Source organism: Tiliqua scincoides, chromosome 16, assembly GCF_035046505.1.
Source record: "Tiliqua scincoides isolate rTilSci1 chromosome 16, rTilSci1.hap2, whole genome shotgun sequence".
NCBI classification, from domain to species: Eukaryota; Metazoa; Chordata; class Lepidosauria; order Squamata; family Scincidae; genus Tiliqua; species Tiliqua scincoides.
In genome coordinates, this window is record NC_089836.1 from 2,101,020 (window position 1) to 2,122,616 (window position 21,597).

At 44.9% G+C, this 21,597-nt stretch overlaps 1 protein-coding gene across 1 annotated transcript in view; it reads right to left on the reverse strand.

Moving 5' to 3' along the window:
* CACNA1B (calcium voltage-gated channel subunit alpha1 B) overlaps positions 1-20,940 on the reverse strand; it is a 198,956-nt gene extending 178,016 nt beyond the window's left edge. Inside the window, exons 1-4 of the mRNA XM_066610860.1 lie at positions 20,936-20,940; positions 20,353-20,444; positions 16,591-16,743; positions 12,379-12,563 (exon numbers count right to left, since the gene is read on the reverse strand). Coding sequence (XP_066466957.1) covers positions 12,379-12,563; positions 16,591-16,743; positions 20,353-20,444; positions 20,936-20,940 — 435 coding nt within the window. The remainder of the gene's footprint in view (positions 1-12,378; positions 12,564-16,590; positions 16,744-20,352; positions 20,445-20,935) is intronic.
* Positions 20,941-21,597: the final 657 nt, after the last annotated feature.

Genomic DNA, 21,597 nt, shown 5'->3' on the forward strand with positions numbered 1-21,597 from the left:
CAGGCAATGTCTTTAACTGCTTGTCACATTGTGCTGATTTGGGAGTAATTAGAAGTGTCATTTTACTGGAAGGGTGTATACATCTGGGTGGTACATCTGGGAACCCCCCACCTCAAAGTTTTGCTTGGTTTACCTTTCAACAGAGCCTCACAGGTTTCATTACCACTTCTGCTAATGAGCACTTTTAGCACTGTTTGCACTTTAGCTCAGCTTGTACCCGCACATCGCTCTGGGTGCACAGGAAGACCTGACGCCAGGTTGAACTCTTTGTGCAAAACTTCCTCCCAAATCCCACAGCTTGCTTTGCTGAGGGTCTTGTCCAGATGTCCATTTTTAACATACACTTTTACTGGGCTTGTTTGACACTGAAGAAGTCAGGTGTCGTTCCTCACAGTGGATGCAACGGTTGTAAAACACCTGGAGATGTTTGGCAAGACACTCTGGGTGTGCCTTGCTCACCTCCAGGAATGTATGTCTTTCCCACAAGAACCCAAAGAAATGAGGAGGATCTACATGGGCTTGTATGCAAAAGCTCCTAGATTCAATGCCTGGCATCTCTCCTTACAGCATCTCAGGTAGCAGGAAAAAAAGTCCTTGGATCGCTATGGTCAGTCACACCAGACAGTTCTAGGTTACCATCTAGGTGAAACAATCCTCCTACTCTGTGCTACCTGCACACCATCCAACACTATCCAAGCTCTGTTGGCTCATCACTTCGGAGCAAACCTGCTTCCAGGTCAACACATTGCACTGGCCAGCCCAAGCATGCCACTTCAAAATGCAACAAGTATTGCTCCAGGCCAATCTGTCAGGTGCCTCTGGTACTGGGACAACCCCTCCCAAGCCATCCTGCAAGAGCTGGATCCATGCACAGTTTCCTCCTCCCTCTCCCTCAGAGATGGGAGCCTGGAACCCTGGAAAACAACAGCCAAGGACCTCAAGACTGCAGAACACTGGAAGGGCTGTTCCCCTGATCCAGCATTTTAGCATCAGTCCACCTGCAGCTCCTTTGGCCTCCTTCCTGCATATCCTCAATTTTTAAATCATTGTTTATAATTGTAACACATTCTGAGCATGCACCTGGCTGAAAAGCAGGGGATAAAATGAATGAATGATCTTATGTGTTCATCCATTAATGTGGTCTGGCAACTCACAAGAGAGGCCATTAGGCCTCCAAAGTAATTGGACCTAATTGGAGACCTAAGTCTTCAGGTCTTACTCATCTGCAATAAGGAGATCTAACATTGTAGTTCTCCAACCTTTTAGCACTGGGACCCAGGTTTTGGAGTGACAATCTGTGGGACCCCACCAGAAGTGGTCATGAACCTGGAATGATGTCATGGCCGGAAGTGACACCATCAATTTAGGCTTCAGACCTAAGCTGGGAGCAGTCAAAGGTCCCTCTTTGCAGTGTGCTTGTGCTGCTATTTTGCATAACTTGGAATTCAAACATTCCAGCTCAGAAGTCAAAGCAGAAGGCACACCACACAGCCTCCAACCACACAGCCTCCCCCTTGCTAACATCCCATCTTCTCCCCCTTCAGGGCAAAGCACCCTGCCCAGCACCTCTGCATCCTGTATTTTCACTGGTAGCTGAGCAGGGTGCTATGCGACCCACCTGAAATTGGCTCACGACCTACCTAGTGGGTCTCAACCCACAGTTTGAGAAACATTTGAAAGTGCATGTGTGCCACTGCTGGGCTGGGTGGGCTCCCAGTGGGAAGAACATGAGTTCCTCACTCACAACTGTTGTTGTTGTTGTTGTTGTTGTTGTTGTTGTTGTTGTTGTTGTTGTTGTTATTATTATTGAGGATTTTAGGAATAATGCCATCCAGCTATATATCAATCAATGTGTAAATTCATGCACAATGTAATGAAACAAACCACGTTAAAATATCTCTATTGTATCAAAAGTTATAGCAAAAAAACCAGTGGGGGGAGGTGATGATACATTGCCATGCCTGCAGCCGGGGGTGTTGCCACGCCCACTGCATGGGAGGAGGTCTATCATGGGGATGAGCGCTGGCCCAGGTGACACAAACCCTAGTGATGCCACTGCTCCTTCTCGCAGCCTCCTGGAAAGAATAACCTCCAATCACCTCATTATACAAGTAAAAAATACTAGAGGAATACAAAAAGGGGGGGGAGTGTTTACCCATTCAAAGCATTGCCTTCACTCTGAACAGGCTCTAATGACATCACAACCAGCTATGACTTGGTGTGCTGCTGGAGATCTTTCATTTTGCTTTGCAGGAGTCAATCAAGCAACACATTCTAATGTGGAAGAAGAGAAGAGAGCAACCAACATGATGAACGGGGCTGTGCACCTCCTTTACAAGGAACATGATGATTGGGGCTCTGCAGTATAGACAGAAGGTGCATTTGGAGAGGGGCCATAATTAGAGCCAAAGCATTTTCGGCCGCGAGCCCCAGTGCAGGTCAGAGGTGGGTGGAAGGGGGAGAAATGAAAATGTATCAGTGTCTCATTAACATCCATTCTTTCCAAGTTCAGGTCCCAGAGGAGCATGAACAACGAGGCATTTGAGACTAATTTAAGGCTCTCTGCATACTCTCTGCAGTATGGCGTAAAGAGAAGGAGCTAAAAATACGGAAAGGCTATTAGTAGCCTTAAGGAAAGAGGGATGAGTAAAAAGTCATGATGAAGCAAAGTGGTGAGATTTGATAGAAACACTGGGAGGATTTCGAAGCAAACTGCCACAAAGGACAGCTGCTGACTATCGTTCAAATTTGTCTACAGGTAAAACAAAAGTTTGAAGAAAGAAAGAAAGAAAGAAAGAAAGAAAGAAAGAAAGAAAGAAGAGGCTTGACAAGCACTTGTTGGAGATGCTCTAAGAAGATTTCCTGCCTAAGGCAGGGGGTTGGACTAGGTAACTATTAGGCCCCTTTCCAACTCTATGATTCTAAGGAAGAAAGAAAGAATATTTTAGATGATACCCCTATATCAAAAGAAGTGACCTTTCAACACACATTATTTAAAAATAATAATAATAATAATAATAATAATAATAATAATAATAATAATAATAATAATAATAATAATAATAACAACAACAACAACAGGTTTTTTTTTAGGGGGGAGGGAGGGAAAGTTGCCCAATTAGAGATTTTTTTAAGTTGATTAAAAAGATATTTTAAAAGAAAGCCAATAAACAGGCAGCAGAGACTGAAGACACATGATAATTTTTCTAAGAGTTGAAGATGGTAAAGTAAATCTTTGGCAACCACTCACTCCCCCCCCAGGTAATCCAAGTAGATTACTTCACACCATTTGCTGGCTGCTCTTGGCTGCCTGTGGTCATTGGATAGCTAACCAGGGCATCCATTCGGAAGCTATCCGAATGACCATTTTGAATCTGCAGCACCATCCTGAAGCTATCTGGCCAGGTTATCCATCCCTCCCCTCTATAGCATCAGAGCCTTGATCATTTCCTGAGGCTGGAGTCACCATGACAAAAAAATTTTTTTCACCCTAACCAGTCGTTCCCAAACTTTTTCAGCTGGCAGCTCCCTTGACCTACTGGGCCATTCACCACAACTTCCCATTAGGGCTACAATCCTATACATTGTATGGAGTGGTGGTTTTTTTGTAAGGATTCTGAGAATCCCCTGGCTGGTTTCCATGACTCCTTGGTGAGCCACGGGCACACAGTTTGGGAACCACTGCCCTAACCCCATAACCCCATTTCCCCCATATGGTCAAAGATTCAGAATCTGCTGATTCAGTATCTACTGAGTTTCTTCAGGAATAAACAAGAATTGATTTTATCATTTTAAAAGTATCATTCACAGTGTTGCACACACCTTGTTTTGTCCCACTGTCAATATATGTTTAAAGAGATTTTTTATGGAAGAACTACAGCAATCAAGGAAATAATCTATGCATAGGGATGTAACAGGATGAGAACATGCACCAGGTGCAGTGAGGTGCCATGCTGAACCACCATACTGACAGGACCAGCTCCAAACTGGAACTGCTTGGAAGTGGAGGACCACCTCATTGCTGACCATGGCACCCATAGGGATGTAAGCTCTGTCCTCTCGAAGGCATCAAGAAGAAGCCAAAATGTCTGGTATCATTCTGACATTCCCAGATATCATAATTGGTATAATGATATCCCCGTTACCCATATATCAGCCAAATTCTTAAATGGTAATTGTATCATCTCTTCAAATATAATATTCCGCCAGAATTGCATCTGGTCTGGGAAATTTCTGATTTTTCTGTCTTTTGATTGCTTCTGTTAATTCTTGCATGGAAATTTTCTGATCTAAAATTTGTTTCTGTTCTGATGTCAGTTTTAACATAATATGTTAAACTTGTATGTATGTAAACTATGTAATTACTTATTACTTTTTAATAAGTAATCCTTTTGCAAGTCAGGATCTACATTATACTTCTTATATAAATTGCTGATAAAAGTTTTCTATTATAAGTTTAACTTCGAAAGATTTATGTTTCTCAATTCCATTTTCATCTATCAAACGGTTTATAAAGTTCCTCTGTCATTCCATGTGCCAGCCATCTTACAGGTTTATTTGCATTTTCAAAATAATTCTGTTTAATTTTAATTTTCTCTCAATTTCTTCCGTTTGTATAATTCTGATCTCATGTATCCCAGAATTTGTGGTTTCATTTCTGGGTGATTATTTATTTTAAAGAACCAACTCATTTCCTCTTTAGCTAAGGTCACAAAATCCAGAAGTTCACAAAAAGCCAGAATGTCAAGTGGTAGGCACAAGCCAATGCACCCAAACAATTGCTAGTTAGCTTCCAGGTTGCCAAACACATTGCACGGTCTTCAGCATTTTCAATGATGTCAACAAATGAAAATTTAAACCAACAACCAGTAAAGGTGCTCTCAGCTCTGCTTCTCAGTGGAGGTCCACCAGTTCACTGCTTATGTCCCTTGACCTGGAATGGTTTTGCAAATTGGGGGGAGAGGAGAGCCTGATTCTTGCAATAGACCCATGAAGCTGTTCACAGGAAGGGCAGAGGAAGACAAGGGAACACTGAGCAGCAGGTAGGGTGCGGTGAAGAGGTGAGCTGGTGAGACAGCACATGGTAAGTAAGTAATAACACACTTACTCAAAATATTACTCACATTCATGTTTCACCTTTTCTCCAAGGCACACAGAATGGTGCAGAACATTCACCATTGAATGTTGAATGAGAGATGATGTGGCCCTCCTGCCACAAAGGCCCTCCTGCCTCCTGACACCCCTGATCTAGACAGTAAGATCCTCAGGGCTGTCCTCTCATCCTGGGCTAAGATCAGTGATTTAAAGGAGATTTGAATCTGGTTCTCCCCAGTCTAAGACCACCGGCATCACACTATCAGGCACATAGGATTAGAGTTGGTAGGCAAGAATGGAATCCCACTTTATGGGGTAGCAATTGCAGGAGAGGAATTGGCCTTAATCTCCCACTTCTGGACTTCCTGGCCGAACATTCAGGGAACCAGAACATTGGAGTAGATGAGCCTTTGCTCAGATCCAGCCGGGCTCTTCTTCGATGCACAGAGCTTCTTGTTTTAACTATACCAAACCAATGACTTGGGTGGGGTATATTTGGACCAATGTGGAACACTGGAAGCTCAGGGATGAGAAAGGAAGACAAGGTCTTCCCTGGCCACATGGTTCCCCCCCTCCCAAAAAAAAATTCCTGTGCCACTGTAGTTGAAGCCCCAGCTGACATCCCCGGTGGTGGAAGAAGATGAATTTACTAATCGTGCTGTCAGAATTGATCATCATGTAAACACAGCTAATAGACCAAGACATGCTCTATAAATTTCCAGGCAAACATGGGTATTAAATCAGCGAGGAAAAAACCACAACTATAAATACCAACAGGGGGCAGGAACAGGGTCCAACATGGACCGTCCCTGATCAACCCTGTTAATCTGATTTAAGTTTTGCCAGCTTCCAAACTGCAAGAAAGAGGGGAAAGCTGAACGCTGAGCATGAGCAACAAATAAGGTTGGCCAAGAAAAATCCTTCCATTTTAGGGACTCCAGACCCAGCTGTGATCAAAAATGTCTCATCCCCTCCCCAAGTCATTAAAGAAAATGTGGTGAGGAAGAGGTACCTCGGTCCCTCTCACCCCAAAGTTTTGCTATTCCTTGGATCAGGGGTGGGCAAACCCTGGCCCAGGGGCCATTTGTGGCGCTTGAGGACCCCCAATCTGACCTGCAGGGAGCCCCATCTGCAATGAACCTCTGGCCCGTCCGAGACTGCTGGAGCCCACACTGATCCACAGCTGCGAGCCAAGTTAGAGCAAGGCTTTTTATAGTCTCCCCCTGGGGGCTTTTTTAACCCCCCCGCCTCTCAACAACTCATGTCTCCATGTGTGTCTAGCTTGATCTGTGTGTTGTCATTGTGCAAGAGGTGTGTGGCAATGTTCATAGTTCTACATACCTGTGGTTCTCATGTGTATTATAAATAAGCTCAGTAAAATTCATTCATTCACATGTTCCGTCTCATTTATGTAAATTTATTCAAATTTGAAATATAAATTAATCTTTTTTCCCGACTCCGACAGTGTCAGAGAGATGATGCCCAAATTTTTGTCCATGACTGTCCTAGATGCTGTTGCCTGCCCGAACACTCCCCTGTGAGAAAGAAAAACCTAGAAAACTACAGAAAAAAACAGCTAGCTTTAGGGCCCCAATAAATCAATACCTCTCAGCAGTAATAGGGCTGAATGATAAAAAATGCGTTTGCCCTGGCACTTCCACAGACTCATGGCATTGCCTTATTAACATGAGCCTGTCTGCACCTGTTACGACTTTAACTCACCAGCAACAATTACGGGCTGGTCAAAAAAATGCTCTTTCCTACTCTCATCTGCAGTGGTGATGCTGGGTGTTGCAAACAGGCACATTTATGCCACCGAGGGAACATAAATCAATAGGGAGGCCTGTGCCACCCTATTGATGCCACAGTAGGAGCCCTGGTGGCCACTGGAGAGGTTAAGCACCAAGTGGCCCAGCGGTGTGGGGAGGGTGGCAGGAGGTGTGGGAGTTCCTCAGCGAGAGGACGAAATGGGTGGGACCAGCTCGGAAGGGGGTGGACTTGGGTGGGAGGTGGACTGGCGGAGGCATCTTCAAATAAATCCTATTCCCTCTCCTGGGCTTGGAAGCTCCAAGAAGCTCCCTTGAGCAGGCTGGGGCTTTAACTTGGGTTAAAGGGACAAATACCCCTTACTCTAAGAAGACCTCCAGCCTGCTGAACTCCAGGTACCACTTAGGTACCATTGCTCCTGTACTGGATAGGATTGGGCCCTAATTGTCAATCTGAACAACTAACAAACTTACTGCATATGTTTGTTTGCTATTTTACATGCCCCCCCCCCCCGCAAGCAGCTGTTATTTGCAATTTTTTTCCATGCCTCTACCCTTTGCTTCCACCAACACCTTACCAGGAGCTCTGGAATGCCTGTGGGCTGCACCTGCTTTCCCTACATCCCCTATATCACCTATCACATGTGCACTCTGAATGGAAAATAATTCCAAAAAAATTGATAACTTGGAATAAAAACACTTAACTCCTCTTTTTAACTTTTTCATTTTTTTTATTTACTGAAATTTGTGAAAATACACACAAAAAACGCCCACCTAGTCATGACCCATGTATGAATCATCTAAAAACAAAGCCAGTTCTTCCTTAAGAGCAATTACTCAGATGCACACTGAATTGCACAGCTGGGGTGCCATGTGGGGTGCTACGACAGAAAAGGCCCTGTTTCTGGTGGTCACCTGAAGAGGGGTTTATTTCTGAATGTTTTATCTGGTGGACTCTTAATGTACAATTTTGCCTAAGGAACTTAGCTTTTCACCATCTTCCTTGTCTTTTAGATCCCTGTGCTTTTAATGTTCTTTCAGGTCCTCTTAATGGTGTTTAGCTGCTGCTCTATTTGCCAGATTTTCTTTTGTGGTTCTACTACACTCATTATTTTACTCTGCGGGAAGCCACCTGGTTGCCCCGTGCAGGAAAGGTAGAGCTACCCATTATAAAAATGAATAAAGAAAAAAGCATTTCACAGTAAGAATATCTTCTCTGTGTTCCTTTATACAATTCACAGTTTTACACAGGATAATTTGGAATTGGCATGATGTTGTGCTGGATTAGTGATAGGAATAAGACCTGCCTTATGCCAAATCAGAATCTTTATCCCAACTTGTCTACGTTCACTGGTAGTGATTCTCCAAGGATCTTTCCCAGCCTCACCAGGAGAAGTCTCAGGTCTCACAAACTAGGGCTTGAACCTGAGGTCTACAAGAGGCAAAGGCAGGTTCTCTTCTTAATCCACCAGCCCTTGCCAAGAAGCAGCAGCTCCAGCTGAAAGATTTAATATGGCCAACAATTGTTACCAGCAGTGTCCTCTCCAGAATAAACCCCTAGGGAACTTAAAATTGGTTACTGTCTGTGGACAAGGGCTGGCCCCTTTGTGGCTCCATGGAATCCTACCACCACATAGGTGTCGTGAAACTCTTCCTGAAACATTCATTGAAGATTCTGATTGCAGAGAGATTGAGATTGAGATTGAGATTGAGAGAGAGAGAGAGAGAGAGAGAGAGAGAGAGAGAGAGAGATCCCAGGTGGATTTGGAAGCACTGTAGGACCAGCTGTTTATGGATAACTCCCCAGATCATCTTTGCCTCCACACTCAATACAGTGGATGCTGAGCTGTGCCTCAGAGGGACTCCGAGATGTAACTGGATGCCACTTCCAGTCACATCCAGGGGATGTTCTGAAGATGTTGTGAATCATTCTTCACCCTTTCTGATGGTCTGTGGTGGGGAGCTCACTCAGCTAGTTGCTGGAAGTGTCTCAAGGTCAGTTTTGTTTTCTTTCGGAGACCTCGTTGACCCTCGTTAGGGTCTCACGGACCACAGGTTGAGAACTAGTGATCTATGCTGAATCCACATGCCACATGTGGAACCCCCAGTGGGGTTCCAACTTTGACTGGTAGAAAGCTCAAAAGTCCAGCTGGGCTGATTAGAATGTACAACCAAACTGCAACTGAGTGAGATGCCACAGTTTTCAGTGCTCCTCTCTTCCCAAAACTTGACCATATTCTGGCATCACCTGGTGGCCAAAACAGAGTTATGATTCAGGAAGCTCCAAGTTCAAACTCACCTTTGTCATCACTGAGTAGGTGGCCTGAAGCAAACAAACTTCTTGGCTGTTGTGATACATGTGAGGAACCTTTGCAGGACCAGAAGGAGCCACCTCAGAAAACTGCCTGCAGCCCTCAAAACCCAGCGGTTTTGATGAGGGAGGGTAGGCAGAGCTATTTTCAACTGTTTTATTTACTTTCCCCATGTTTTCAAAGTGCATTCCCTGGTGGATATCTGTGGATATGGAACCACATATAACTTAAACCACGGGTGCTGAATCCTTAAATAATGGGGTACGCCTGTACCGCTCATCTACCTTATGCAGCTGATGCCGGGATTATAAGAACACCTGATGAATCCTAAGCTGCCCTTCCACTAATGGACAAAGCTTTCTGCACGTGGAAGGGCGCTTTCTATGCCAGGGGTTGCAAAAAAACAAGAAGCACATACTTAAACAATTTAAGACGTTTGAGAGCCACAGGACACAAATATTACACCCATGTTTTTCTGTTGCATACACATTTTGTTACAAAAAATGTATATAAATATTAAGAAATACACATATGTAGTAATTATTCATGTGGTAATTTCTAAACTATTCATTTGCATTTGTTGTAAAAATCACAAAATGAAAGAGGTATCAACAGCAACTAGACCCCACAATGCCAACCAACACACCTTGTTAATTTTGCGGCCCACAACACAGCCACACACACCACAATCACGCCATCATAACTCACACTGTCAACATCAGCTTGTGCTGATTCCCCAGCAGAATTCCTCTGTAATCCTTGTTGATCCGAAATTTCTTTAATCCTGACTCAAATCCAGCATCAAAATTAGCACAAATTCTTAAACATATTTACTCACCATGAACATTAAATTCATGTTTTAATCCAGTGGACTCTCAGTTTATACCCGTTAAATTATAAAGCTTGAATATTTAAAAATTCCCTTTTATATTAACTGTGATGCAAAAAACTGCACGTTATGTCAGAGCAGCTATTTTCGACCACTGTGCCATGGCACACTGGTGTGCCATGAATGGTCTGCAGGTGTGCCACGGGAGTTTGGGGGAGTGTAATTTATTAGGAGGGCCATTGGAGGATATGAACATCCCACCAGCAGCATGGTGTGCCTTGTCAATTGTCCAAAGACTGATGGTGTGTGTTGATAATTTTAATACCTTGTATGCCATGAGACATAAAAGGTTAAAAAATCACTGTGTCAGAGCCACATACCATGTTTTGACCACACCTGTTCTCTACCTGGGAATGGCACACTTACTCCATTCTTTTATCAAGGATCAGAAACAGGGTAACACTCTAGTCTAGATGCTGCCCTGCAGGTTAATGGCATGGCTCTCCCTTCCAATACTGCATCGCACATCCCCGCTCCCAAAATAAGATGGGGGACATTCTACACATTCAGATGTAGAATTTTATAAGTGAAACTTATTTTATAATTTTATTTACTTATGCAAATTTTATAAGTAAAACACAGGATGCAAATCAAGGCTATAGCATGGTCTTAACCACACAAGACCACGTGGTTAAGGTGTGTGCCACAAAAGACCTTAGTGTGCCACTGAGGGTTCAGTAGAACTTTGAGGTCCATTTAAGGCTCCAAAGGTCAAGACCAGCACCCTAAATTGGACCTGGAAACAACCTAGAAATCATTCCAGCTGTTTATCCCCACTGGAAAGTGTTCTCTCTACATGGTCTCTCACCGCACTTTTAGATCCATAACCTCTTTGAAAGGTGACTGACAAGTTAAGTTTCTGAACAATCTTCCATAGATGAAATGTTGATGCGACCAGAGCATGAATAATTGTGGGTAGGGTCTCTGGTTAGGAGGGGCCCCAATCTCTGGTTAGAAGAGGCCATAGCTGAAGCACCATGTGCCAACTTATGTTTTAAGCATACAGGCGTATGTTTGGTCTTGTGTAGTGATACAACCCTTTGGTTGTTTTAACCAAACCAAACTAACAGAGCATTAGCTGTTTTAACCAGATATTAAAACAATCGTTATTTGTGGATTATCTGCCTGTCTTAAAGAAGCTGTCCGACAACAGAAATGGACTCTCTGTGCCCTTTCTGTAGTGGGCAGCCCTATCCCAACCTATGCTGGCACTGCCAGGGTGTGCAGGGCCAGGAGACATTGGCTGCATCCCTGGTCCCACAGGCTACAGTGGGTTGACTGCTGTAACTGTGGGGCAGCAGCCCCGACAGGATTGGGCTCTCACAGTGAGGAGAAAAATCTGGCACTAATCTGGAAACCCAGTGTAACACCCGACAGTCCAGGAGGGGGGTTAGGATATGGTGGAGGCCAGTTCACTGATCCTGCTCTCTCTGGGGGCCAATCCATTCCCCGTTCCTCTCTCTTCCCCACCCAGAAATTTCCCCACGACCCTGCGCTGCTCAGCATAGCCTTATCTGTGCTGGTGAGCACTGCCCCCAGATTCAGCGCCAGCACAGGCCATTGAGCAGCTCACGAATCATCGCAGATGTGCCTTACAGCACATATGCAACACACTGAGAGCTGTGCAACACAGCTGTGCAACACAGCTGAACAGCAGTTAGGATTGTGCTGGAAAAGCTTCAACTGAAATGTTGGGAAGATACTCCCACTATTTTTCAATGGACCTTTTAACTATGTAAGATTTGAATCTATGGTATGGCTTATAGTAGTTGGCAACCTTCAGTCTCGAAAGACTATGGTATAAGCCTACAGCACCTGGTATTCCCAGGCGGTCTCCCATCCGCTTATAGAAGACAAATGAATATGGACAAGTTTCTGGGTATTTGGAAACCCTTCTTAGAAACTCACACATTGATTCTTTCCAAATGTTGATTCTATATATATATGGCTGGTTTTTTTTGTACACGTACAGAAGGACACGTATTCCTTTTTTGCAATTATATTTTGTTTTGCAATTGGTTTTATTATTCACCAATAAAGGAATTCAAAACAATCATGCCCCAGCCTCAGCTGGCAGAAGGTGCCTCATATCCTTGGCCCTCCAAAGATGCGGCCAACTCTAACAGTGCTCCCCAGGCTGTGAGCATGATACCAATGGGGAAATGCAGCCACAGCGAGAAGGATGGAGTTGCGTTGCACCAGCACACTTCACGTGATTTTGAGATTCAATGGCAAAGCCATCTGGACCTCCTTCAGTGGTGCAAACGAAGCCACAGAACTGAAGAGAGCACCAGCCAGAGGTGTCAGCTGTACTTACGTTGTAGAGGATGTCTGTCCAGCCCTCCATGGTGATGCACTGGAAGACGGTGAGCACAGCAAACAAGATGTTGTCAAAGTTGGTAATTCCAAAATTGGGGCCTTCCCAGTACTCTCGGCAGGATCCCTCCTCACACTCCCTAGCAGGTGAATCCACTCCACAAGGGAAGTCTCCTACCCGCTCGCCTGTGAAAATGAAGGTGGAAACGGTGGGGAAGAGGTCAGTCAGTGTTTGATGCATGCTAAGATCTGACTCAAGCACTGTCTCCAATGGAATTAATGTGAACAGGCTTTCAACAATGACAAAAGTGGTTCAGAAGTTGGAGGTAGGGCTTGCTTGGCATGACTCACGCGCAGAAGGACCCAGTTTCAATACCTGGCATCTCCAGATAAAGCTAGGAAACACATAAAACCCTTGAAGAGCAGATGCCAGTCAGTGCCTGGGCTATATCAGGGGAATCACTAGGGGGTGCAGGCCACACCAGATGATGTGCATAGGGGTGGGGGGTGGGGTTTACAAGATTACCGACCAAAATTTTTAAATCTTGTTATTTTTGAACAATACCATCATGTTATATATCATTCAGTGTGTAATTTCATGAAGAATGCAACACAACAAACCACATTAGAACATCAAAAGTTACAGCCAAAAAAAACAGCGGGGCGGGCAATGGTGGGGGTCCCACCCACTGCATGGGAGGACATCCATCATGAGGGTGATGCGCTAGCCTCATGCAGCAGGAGATGGAAAACCTAGTGATGCCACTGGGCTAGATGGACCCATGATCTGATTTAACATAAGCCATAGCTGTGGCTGGTGCAACAGCTTTTGACCAACTGTCTGTGCTTGAGAGACTCCTTGGCTGGGCACTGTCCCTACTGGTCCCTACTGGTACAACAACCTTGGCTCGTTGTACCAACTTTGTGAATAGGCTAAGGAATCTAGGCTTGTCGCTCAGGGTGGGCGGAGACCATGCTTCCTTCCAAATCAAATGTCCACAGGCAAAAAAATTAGGGGTGGATGTTGAGGTTTTGCTTGTGCTCCAAGCAAATAACTCAGCTCTGAGTCTGTCAAATGGATGGCCACTTGTTTCCAGGCTCCAACACCAGATGGGCACAAGCTGCAGTGCTGACTCTTGGCTCTTCCCTCTGAAATCAATCCCCAGCCTCCGATCCTCACTTCCCATCAATATCCCCGAAGACTGCTTCGTCTGACAGCTCCCTCCCTGACCTACTTTCCCTTCCTCGGCTGGAAGGCTGCTGCTGCTAACTCCATTGGGGCGGCTTGTGTTGCTTTGAACAAATAAGACCGAACCAGGTCAATGTGCCTCCTCAGAGAGTCCCAGAGGCTGCTTACATGAGCTGGAAACACAGCGTCATTCGCCCTGGTAGCAGCAACAACAGCTCCAGGCAGCCTCCCTGATCTGGCCACAGTTGAAACAATAGCTGTCCTGCCTTTAGGTTTGCATGAGCAAGCTGCAGCTGCAGTGCAGGGAAGGGTTTGTGTATCCCCTAAAAGTTGGCAGAAGGAGGCTCTGCCATAGGATGGCATCCTATGACCATCCTCTGGCTACAACCACATGCCTCCCACCCGCGTCACTTAATTGTGAACAGAAAAATCCCAGTGATCTTTTCTTTGAATAATTAAAAAAAAATTCAATATTTTGCACCACCCTGAATTAAATCCTGTGAAAAGAACAGCCAGCTTTTGGGACCTGTATAAATTATGCCAACTGCATTGCAGAATTAGGGTAACTATACCAATTCACACTGTACTTTGTATAATTTTTCCTACTACTGCTACGTAGCAATGGGCAAAAAGATATACAGACACTCACCGCTTAACAACGGTTTGCTTAGTGACAGATTGCATATATTAAGGTTGTCAAAGCACAATAAAGATGAGACAATCGCGCCCCCATAGCCTGCAGCAGAGTGTCTGTTTACACAACAATACAAAGAAGAAGCCATCTATCTCCAGCAGCCTGTGCAGCCTGCTAGTTTTTTGCCAGGGAGTGTCTGTCTATACAACAAAGACAATAGATTGGACTGAATCTGATTGGACTAGCATAGCGAAGCCAATGGGACATGTGCTGCATCCTGCAGTTGGGTGTTGCTCACGGAGGCCTCCTCAAAATAAGGGAATGTTTGTTCCCTTACCTCAGAGCTGCATTGCCCTTATGTCAGTGCTGGAAAGCTGGAAAGCACTGACATAAGGGGTTAGGATAGTACCCTTAGTGACATAATCGCATAAAACGGGGATGGGAGAATGTTAAGTGATGTGTGAAATTCACCTGTGATGTAAAAATCCCCTTTTGCCTTTTAGTTGTGATTTTCTCTCTGTATCTGGTTATGTTACTTTGGACTAAAATATCATGCAGGCTAAACTCACACAGGCCACATTTCCAAAACTCTGGTCAAGTCACACGCTCATGGTTACACAACCACCACCTATGGTCACACATTATGGGAGGAAGTCTGGCATCTTAAATCAATGTTAAAGACATTGTAGTGTCTCCTACATTACTGTATTCATTGTATTGTTTTAACCCAATCACTGTTTAAGGCAAAAGTGTCTCCTAAACCAATCACTGCTTAAGTACTGTATGCAAACTTGAACTGCCTTCTTGTGTTGCTGATCCATTGTATTGTTTCAGTTCCCCCATCTAGGAAGCCAGCCATTGAATTTTGCTGATAACTGACATCCTGATCCTCTTTCAATGTTTTATATACTCCATGCACCCTGCTATGTGGTAGTAATCAAGCTACCATCCAGCTCACCCCTTTTATGTTAGTGCTTCCTCCCACATGCTCTCTCTTTCTCCAAGGACCAACACATCTGTGTTGTGTCAGAGGCTCCTCTTCACAGGACTCCCCCCCCAACTGCTCTACTGGAGCACCTGTAACTCTTTCCCTTCTGTTCCCCCCTTTTTCTCCCCATCTTTAGTTAGCAGCTGGGGTTGGCAGACCAGGGACCCTTAAAATCCTTCCCTACGACCTTTCCTTTTTCTTGGATGCACCAAATACTCTTTACACACAACCACCATGAAAGCTAGGTACACTGGATTCAAGTATTAGGACCAAGAAACATACACTTATCATTTCTCCATGTCCATTATGTTTACCTTTGTGCTTTTGTAATAAAACTATAATCTTTAATTAAGTTATCTTTCTCTCAGTCTCGTCTTTAAACTAAAGGGAATTTCTCTGCATTACGCTGTCTTGGCTTTTCCAGCCTATGACCCTAAGGTAATAAGGGCAGTGCAATAATTCCCCTAAACAAAACACCCCTTTTGGTAACACCTGTTACATGTTATATTGGTGTTATTGACTTACATGAGCATTAGGTTCCGAAATTAGTGTGTAAGGGGAAGATCCCACAGTCTGAACTACCTGAAATCTGAACAACCTGTCTCTTTTTAAGAACTAACATTACACTATGGGAGACAGGCAGGCACTGAAACCGACATAAGGAACAGCAGCTTCTTTCCTCCATCGCACACTCACTCCAGGGTATAGCCTTACGAAGTTGCACAGTGGGTGGAAACACTGGCTGTGTTTAAACTGTTGTTTTTCTCTCAATTTTTTGTTTGCCCAAAGTGTGTACTTGAATTTGCACAAGCATGTTCAAGTATAAGAGATGTGGGCCGACTGTACAGTTCCAAAGCTGTGTGACTGTTGGAAGTTGCCCTCCGCAGTTCCTCTGGGCTTTTGGGATTTCAACAGGGCCCATCCAATTTCAAGCATCTTTTGGCAGCCCTGAGGACTAGAAACTTCTTATACTTTTTAGCATTGAGACAAAAGTCCTCTGGTGGCGCCATCAACCCCACAAGAAGTCACGATATCGCTTTGCCCAGTGACCATTGTTTAATAGGCAGCTGCCATTGTTCCCCCCTTGGAATGATGCCATATAATGGAGCACCATTTCATATGATCTGTGCCTCAACAGTACTGGAAGGAGCACCAGTACTAAGCCCCTTTCACTTCCCCCATGGGTATTGCCACAACGCCTTCCAACTTTCCCATTTGCAAGTAGGGCAGCGAATAAGAGGGAGGGCAGATTTCAGCAGATCCTGAACTTTAAAAAACAAAGTGGGGATTTATCCAAAAACAAAGTGGAGCTGGTCAGGTGCTGGGCATATAATTGTCTCCATAGAATGTCCAAAGCTGCTGCCTCTTTAGCACAGGCAGTCCCCACAGTATGGAAACTCACCTGTCTCATTGGAGAAGCAGGCTTTGTGGAACTTGCCCATGTAAAACTCCAGCCCGATGATGGCAAACATGACAATCGCGAAGAAGAGGAGGAGCCCAATCTGGAGCAGTGGCACCATTGCCTTCATGATCGACTTGAGGACTACCTGCAAACCTGATGAGAGCCAGGAAGCCACATTAGCATGTTGGGGATATTCGGAAGGAGACATTTTCTGCAATGGAAGCTGCAACCAGTGATGTCACCCAAAGATCACATACTTTGGCTCAGAGTACAAACGTTGAATGTTTAAGACCAACCCGGTGAAACTGGCTTGTCAGATACCAGTGGCTGAAAATGCCCCCCTAATGACAGGGAACTCTCTTTTACTCCCAGCTCCATCTTCTTTGGGTTGGTGGGACAAGAACCTGGATCATAGCAAGGCTTACCATATACACCTGAGTATGTCAATCTCGTGCATGTCAAGGGCAAGTCTGGAGCCCCAAACCCAGATATTTCCTATGACCTGTGGATGAGTTAAGCTTGGAGGATGTTATTCCCTTTGTGGAGGCCACTCCAGTAGAGCTGTACTACTGGAAGTTCCATTCCAGGCAGGAATATTCCCTCCCTTAATATTCCCTATGCAAGTCTGTATTGATGCACACGTGCTCCATGCAGCTCAGAAAACACAAGTGAGAACTTATGTAATGGCTCTCCCTGCCTCCGTTACCTCTTGCCTCCCCTTCTTTTCCCTTTAAACTTGAAATTTAGAATTTAAGAACAACCCTGCTGGATCAGACCATAGGTCCAGCTTCCTGTATAGGTCCAGCTTCCAGTGGCCCATCAAATGCCCCAGGAAGCACAGAAGACAGCAAGAGACCTGCATCCTGGTGCCCTCAAAGAGTTTAGCCCCTAGAGTTGCTCTAAGAACAAGTTTGTGACCATATTTACAGAATGTGCTCATGAGCCAGGTTTTTAAAAAAATTGATCCTAATTGACCTGAATTTCTTGACTTATACATGAGTATATACAGGTAATTTTCTGCAGCGATGTGCATAGAGATTAGTTGCTTCCTTGCAGCAATCACAATCTATTGTGAACCGTAGGGTCCAAGAGCCAGCAAAGGGAGAAACACTATTCCAGGTTTTTAGGAAGACTTTCCAGCAATGCAGACGGGTTGCCATGAAAACTAGGATATTTTGCAGCCCCTTCAAGCCCAACTCATTTTCAGCTGAAGCTTCTGTCCACTTCCTCAAAAGTGCTAAGTCAACCCAGCTCATGGCCAATGGACGAAGCAGTCCCTGATGTCAGGTTCAGACTTCCTCTGATCCAAGTCCTTGTCCAATCAACCCTAAGGAGACGGCTGAAGGGAACCTTCCCTTCTAAATAAAAGTTGGAGAGGCTTATAGATTAAAAACTGTTCAAAGACCCAGATGAGAAGTGAAAGAGCAACCAGGAATCCTCAAACAGTCCAGGCACCAATTTCTGCTCAAGGTAGCTGCATCATAGCAGAGACAGAGAAACCACAGGGGCAGAAAAGGAAACCAGGGCTACACTTCTATGCACACTTGCCTAGGGGTAGGCCCTGTTGAACACAATGGGATTTACTTTTGAGAAGACCTGCATAGGATCAGGTTGCAATCAGTGCACAATGAGTTCAGCCACCAAAAATCAGGTCCTAACCCACAGTTTGGAAACCACTGCTCTAGCTTATTGCAGAGCTTCTGCTTTTCATGTAAAAGGGATGGATCCCTTGATACTGCCAGGTGGTGCTGGGAAAGACCCCAGGCTGGCTTGCTGCTGTCAGGGAGAAAGGCTCTGTGAATCTGAAGCTGGGCTGAGCAGCTTGCAGTCATCGTACAGCTACCGTACTGGCAGGATCAATACTCACACCCAGTGCAGGGTGTTCATGCCTTATCGGGGGGGGGCAAGGACCCCATTCTCAGCAGTTTTTAGAACCACTTGACATCCCCAACCCCTTCTGACTACCTGGTGCTGATGTGGACCTTTGGGCTGTTTCTGAATCAGTGGATTTCTGCCTGGCACAGCGCGATACGTTGTGGAACTTGCCTGCCTTTTTCTGTCCATTTCTGATTTGAAGCCAGTTTGATTTCCTTAGAATCCATCAAGAGAAAAGAAAAACAGCACCCCAAACAAACACCAGCACATTTAGAATTCCAGGGAGGACTGGTTGCCAGACCTGCCTTTCACTCAGGCAGAACTGTGACTGCTGCGCTCAGGCTCTTCCCTCCCAATAGCCAGGCCCTCCTGAGGCTGAAGTGTGACTTTTCCTCCACGGTGAGATGTCTGGAGCATATTTCTCCAGTCCTGCGCCACACTGAAAACCAGCCTGAAAACCAAGTCTTCTGCTGCTCCCGAGGACATTTAAATGCTCCATCGTGCAAAAAATGTTCTTCTTTGGGCCGTATTCCAGCTAAAGAGATGGGGTGTGTGTGTGCCACAGTGTGTCAGGTTAAAACTGAGGGGGTCTTGGGCCAGCTCCCTCCCACCCTACAGGTTGTTGCAAAGGATAAAATGGGTGAAGAATTCTGTGTGCTCCTTGAAAGGTGAAAAGTTTTTATAAAAAAATACAATATTAAATAAATTTTAGTTGATTACCAGTTGATTAATCCATTAACTTTTCTTTTTTCTTCTTTTTTTAAAATGCAGGAGATCCTGCATTACAGATGCATTACATCTAGTTTGGCCATACATGACAGGGCACATTAAGGGCCTGCAGCTATTTAGTTCCTGAAAAGAGGGATTTGGTGGGCTGTATCTACAAAGGGAAATGCTGGTAGTATTGTGGTATGGCCTGTTTTCTGTATGCAGAAACTTACAGGTCCAATCCTGGCAGTATTTCCAGGTAGGGTTGGGAAAGAAAAACCTTCATCTAAAACCCTGGATAGCTGCCGGTCAGTGTCTGCAAACCAGGAGACTTGCTGCCAGTCAGTGTAGACCAGTGTTTCTCAAACTGTGGGTCGCGAGCCTATTTCAGGTGGGTCCCCATTCATTTCAACATTTTATTAAATTAGACTTGATACTACCATGGTATGGCATTTGGGAAAATGTTACAGACCTCCTGGTTGGACTGGAACCAACCGTATTGGCCTCTGCCTTTCCATTTGACCATTTCAGCGACGTGGAGAGGGGGGATTTGCTGCATGGGTAACAGTCTATCCTCCATACCTATTTTACCCAGGCTTCGCGCACTGGAGAGGACACTGTTCCAGAACACTATTTAGAGCGCGATACCATAGTCTTCCAAGACTGAAGGATGCCAACAAGATGTAGCTACTATATTTTAACAATGATAGTAAATGGAACTTACTCCTGGGTAAGTGTGGATAGGATTGTTAAAAATTTTCCTACAAAATGATGGAAAATTTTCCATCGTTTTCCTGATGATATAAATTCTGATCACTTCTGGTGGGTCCCGACAGATTCTCGTTCTGAAAAGTGGGTCCCGGTGCTAAATGTGTGAGAATCACTGGTGTAGACAATACTGAGTTAAACGGACCAAGGGGCTGACTTGCTCCAAGGCAGCTTCCAAAGTTCATAGGTCTGTGAGTGCCTTTTTGCTCATCTGTCTCCAATCAAAACAACACAGTCAGTAGTCATCACTGCTCTCCAATCAATTCTTTCCATTTCCCTGGAGGCTCTTCCCACCCTCCTATACCATAGAAGGTTTGTCTTGGACTCCAAGGGTGAACTAGCACCTCCCTTGCCATTAAGATGCTGAATGTGCCATTAAGATGCTGAATGTGACAAAGCAGCATTACTCACTTGGGATTCCTGAGACAAGCTTCAGCGGCCTCAATACTCGGACAGCTCTCAGGGTCCTCAGGTCAAACTCAGTCCCCGCGGTGGCCAGAATCCTAATGGGAGAAGGAGAGAGAGAGAAATCTAAGATGTCTGCTGGCAGGAATAAGAATTAAACTGAACAACACAGCACAGAGCAGCTCTCGAAATGAAATTCCACTCTTACTGTGCAATCCTATTCATGTCTACTGAGAAGCAAGTTCCACCTGGAAAAGGGTGCATAGGATTGCAGCCTTAGGCAAGCATATCCAGTGGCAATGGGGAAGCAGAGATTCCCATATTCCCCTCCCAGATCCCCACCTTGTTGAAATCACACTTCCTCTATCTTGTGCTCTGCGCTTTCACTCTACCCAAAATCAAGACACTGCAATCTCACCATCTGATTTCAACAGGAGACTCTACTGTAAGGCATCACTAGGTGTGGGAGGCCAGGAAGTGACCCCTATTAATCCATGCAATGCTCTGGGTGGTGGGCAACATGATGCACCATTGCCCCACCTCTATAATTTTTGCTATAATAGAGACATTCCAACGTGGTTTGTTTCACCGCATTCTGCATTAAATTACACATCAAATGATTATATGATGGTATTATTTGAAAATAATAAGATTTTAAAAATTTTGGCCAGTAGTGGTGTCACCCTACTGTGTCACCTATTGCAGCCCACACCCCCTAAACCCCCCTAGCAATGCCACTGCTGTAAGGTCCCAGCCCCATGACATTACCAAAGATGTATTCCCAAGTACTCTTCCTAAGGTGAGTTATCCATGAATAAGTAAAATTGGATTAGAAAACTTGGATAGCAAAGGAGTATTTCAGATGAGGGCTATCAGCTGCTTCCAGTCAGTGCCTGCTATGCTGGAGCCTGCCTGCAACCCTGGAGCTGCAACCTTGGAAAGCTGCTAGGTTTGGCTTTGGCAGAGAGATGCTCATCTCCTGACTAAAAACTCAGCTGGAGCTACTCCAGATCTGGGCACAGAAACATTAAGGATGTAAACACAGAGTGGATTACATTACATTCACTGGCACTTGACTGTAATACTTGAATGTAATGTAGTGAAAACATCTAAGACCATATTCTACCAAGGGCAGAAATAGGGACTAGCCAGTAAATATGACTGTTGAGTCTTTAGAGAACAAGCATTTTGATTCCACTGGCAGTGTCCCTGGGAGTTCAGTGCAGAATTGGCACCACACTAAACCAAATG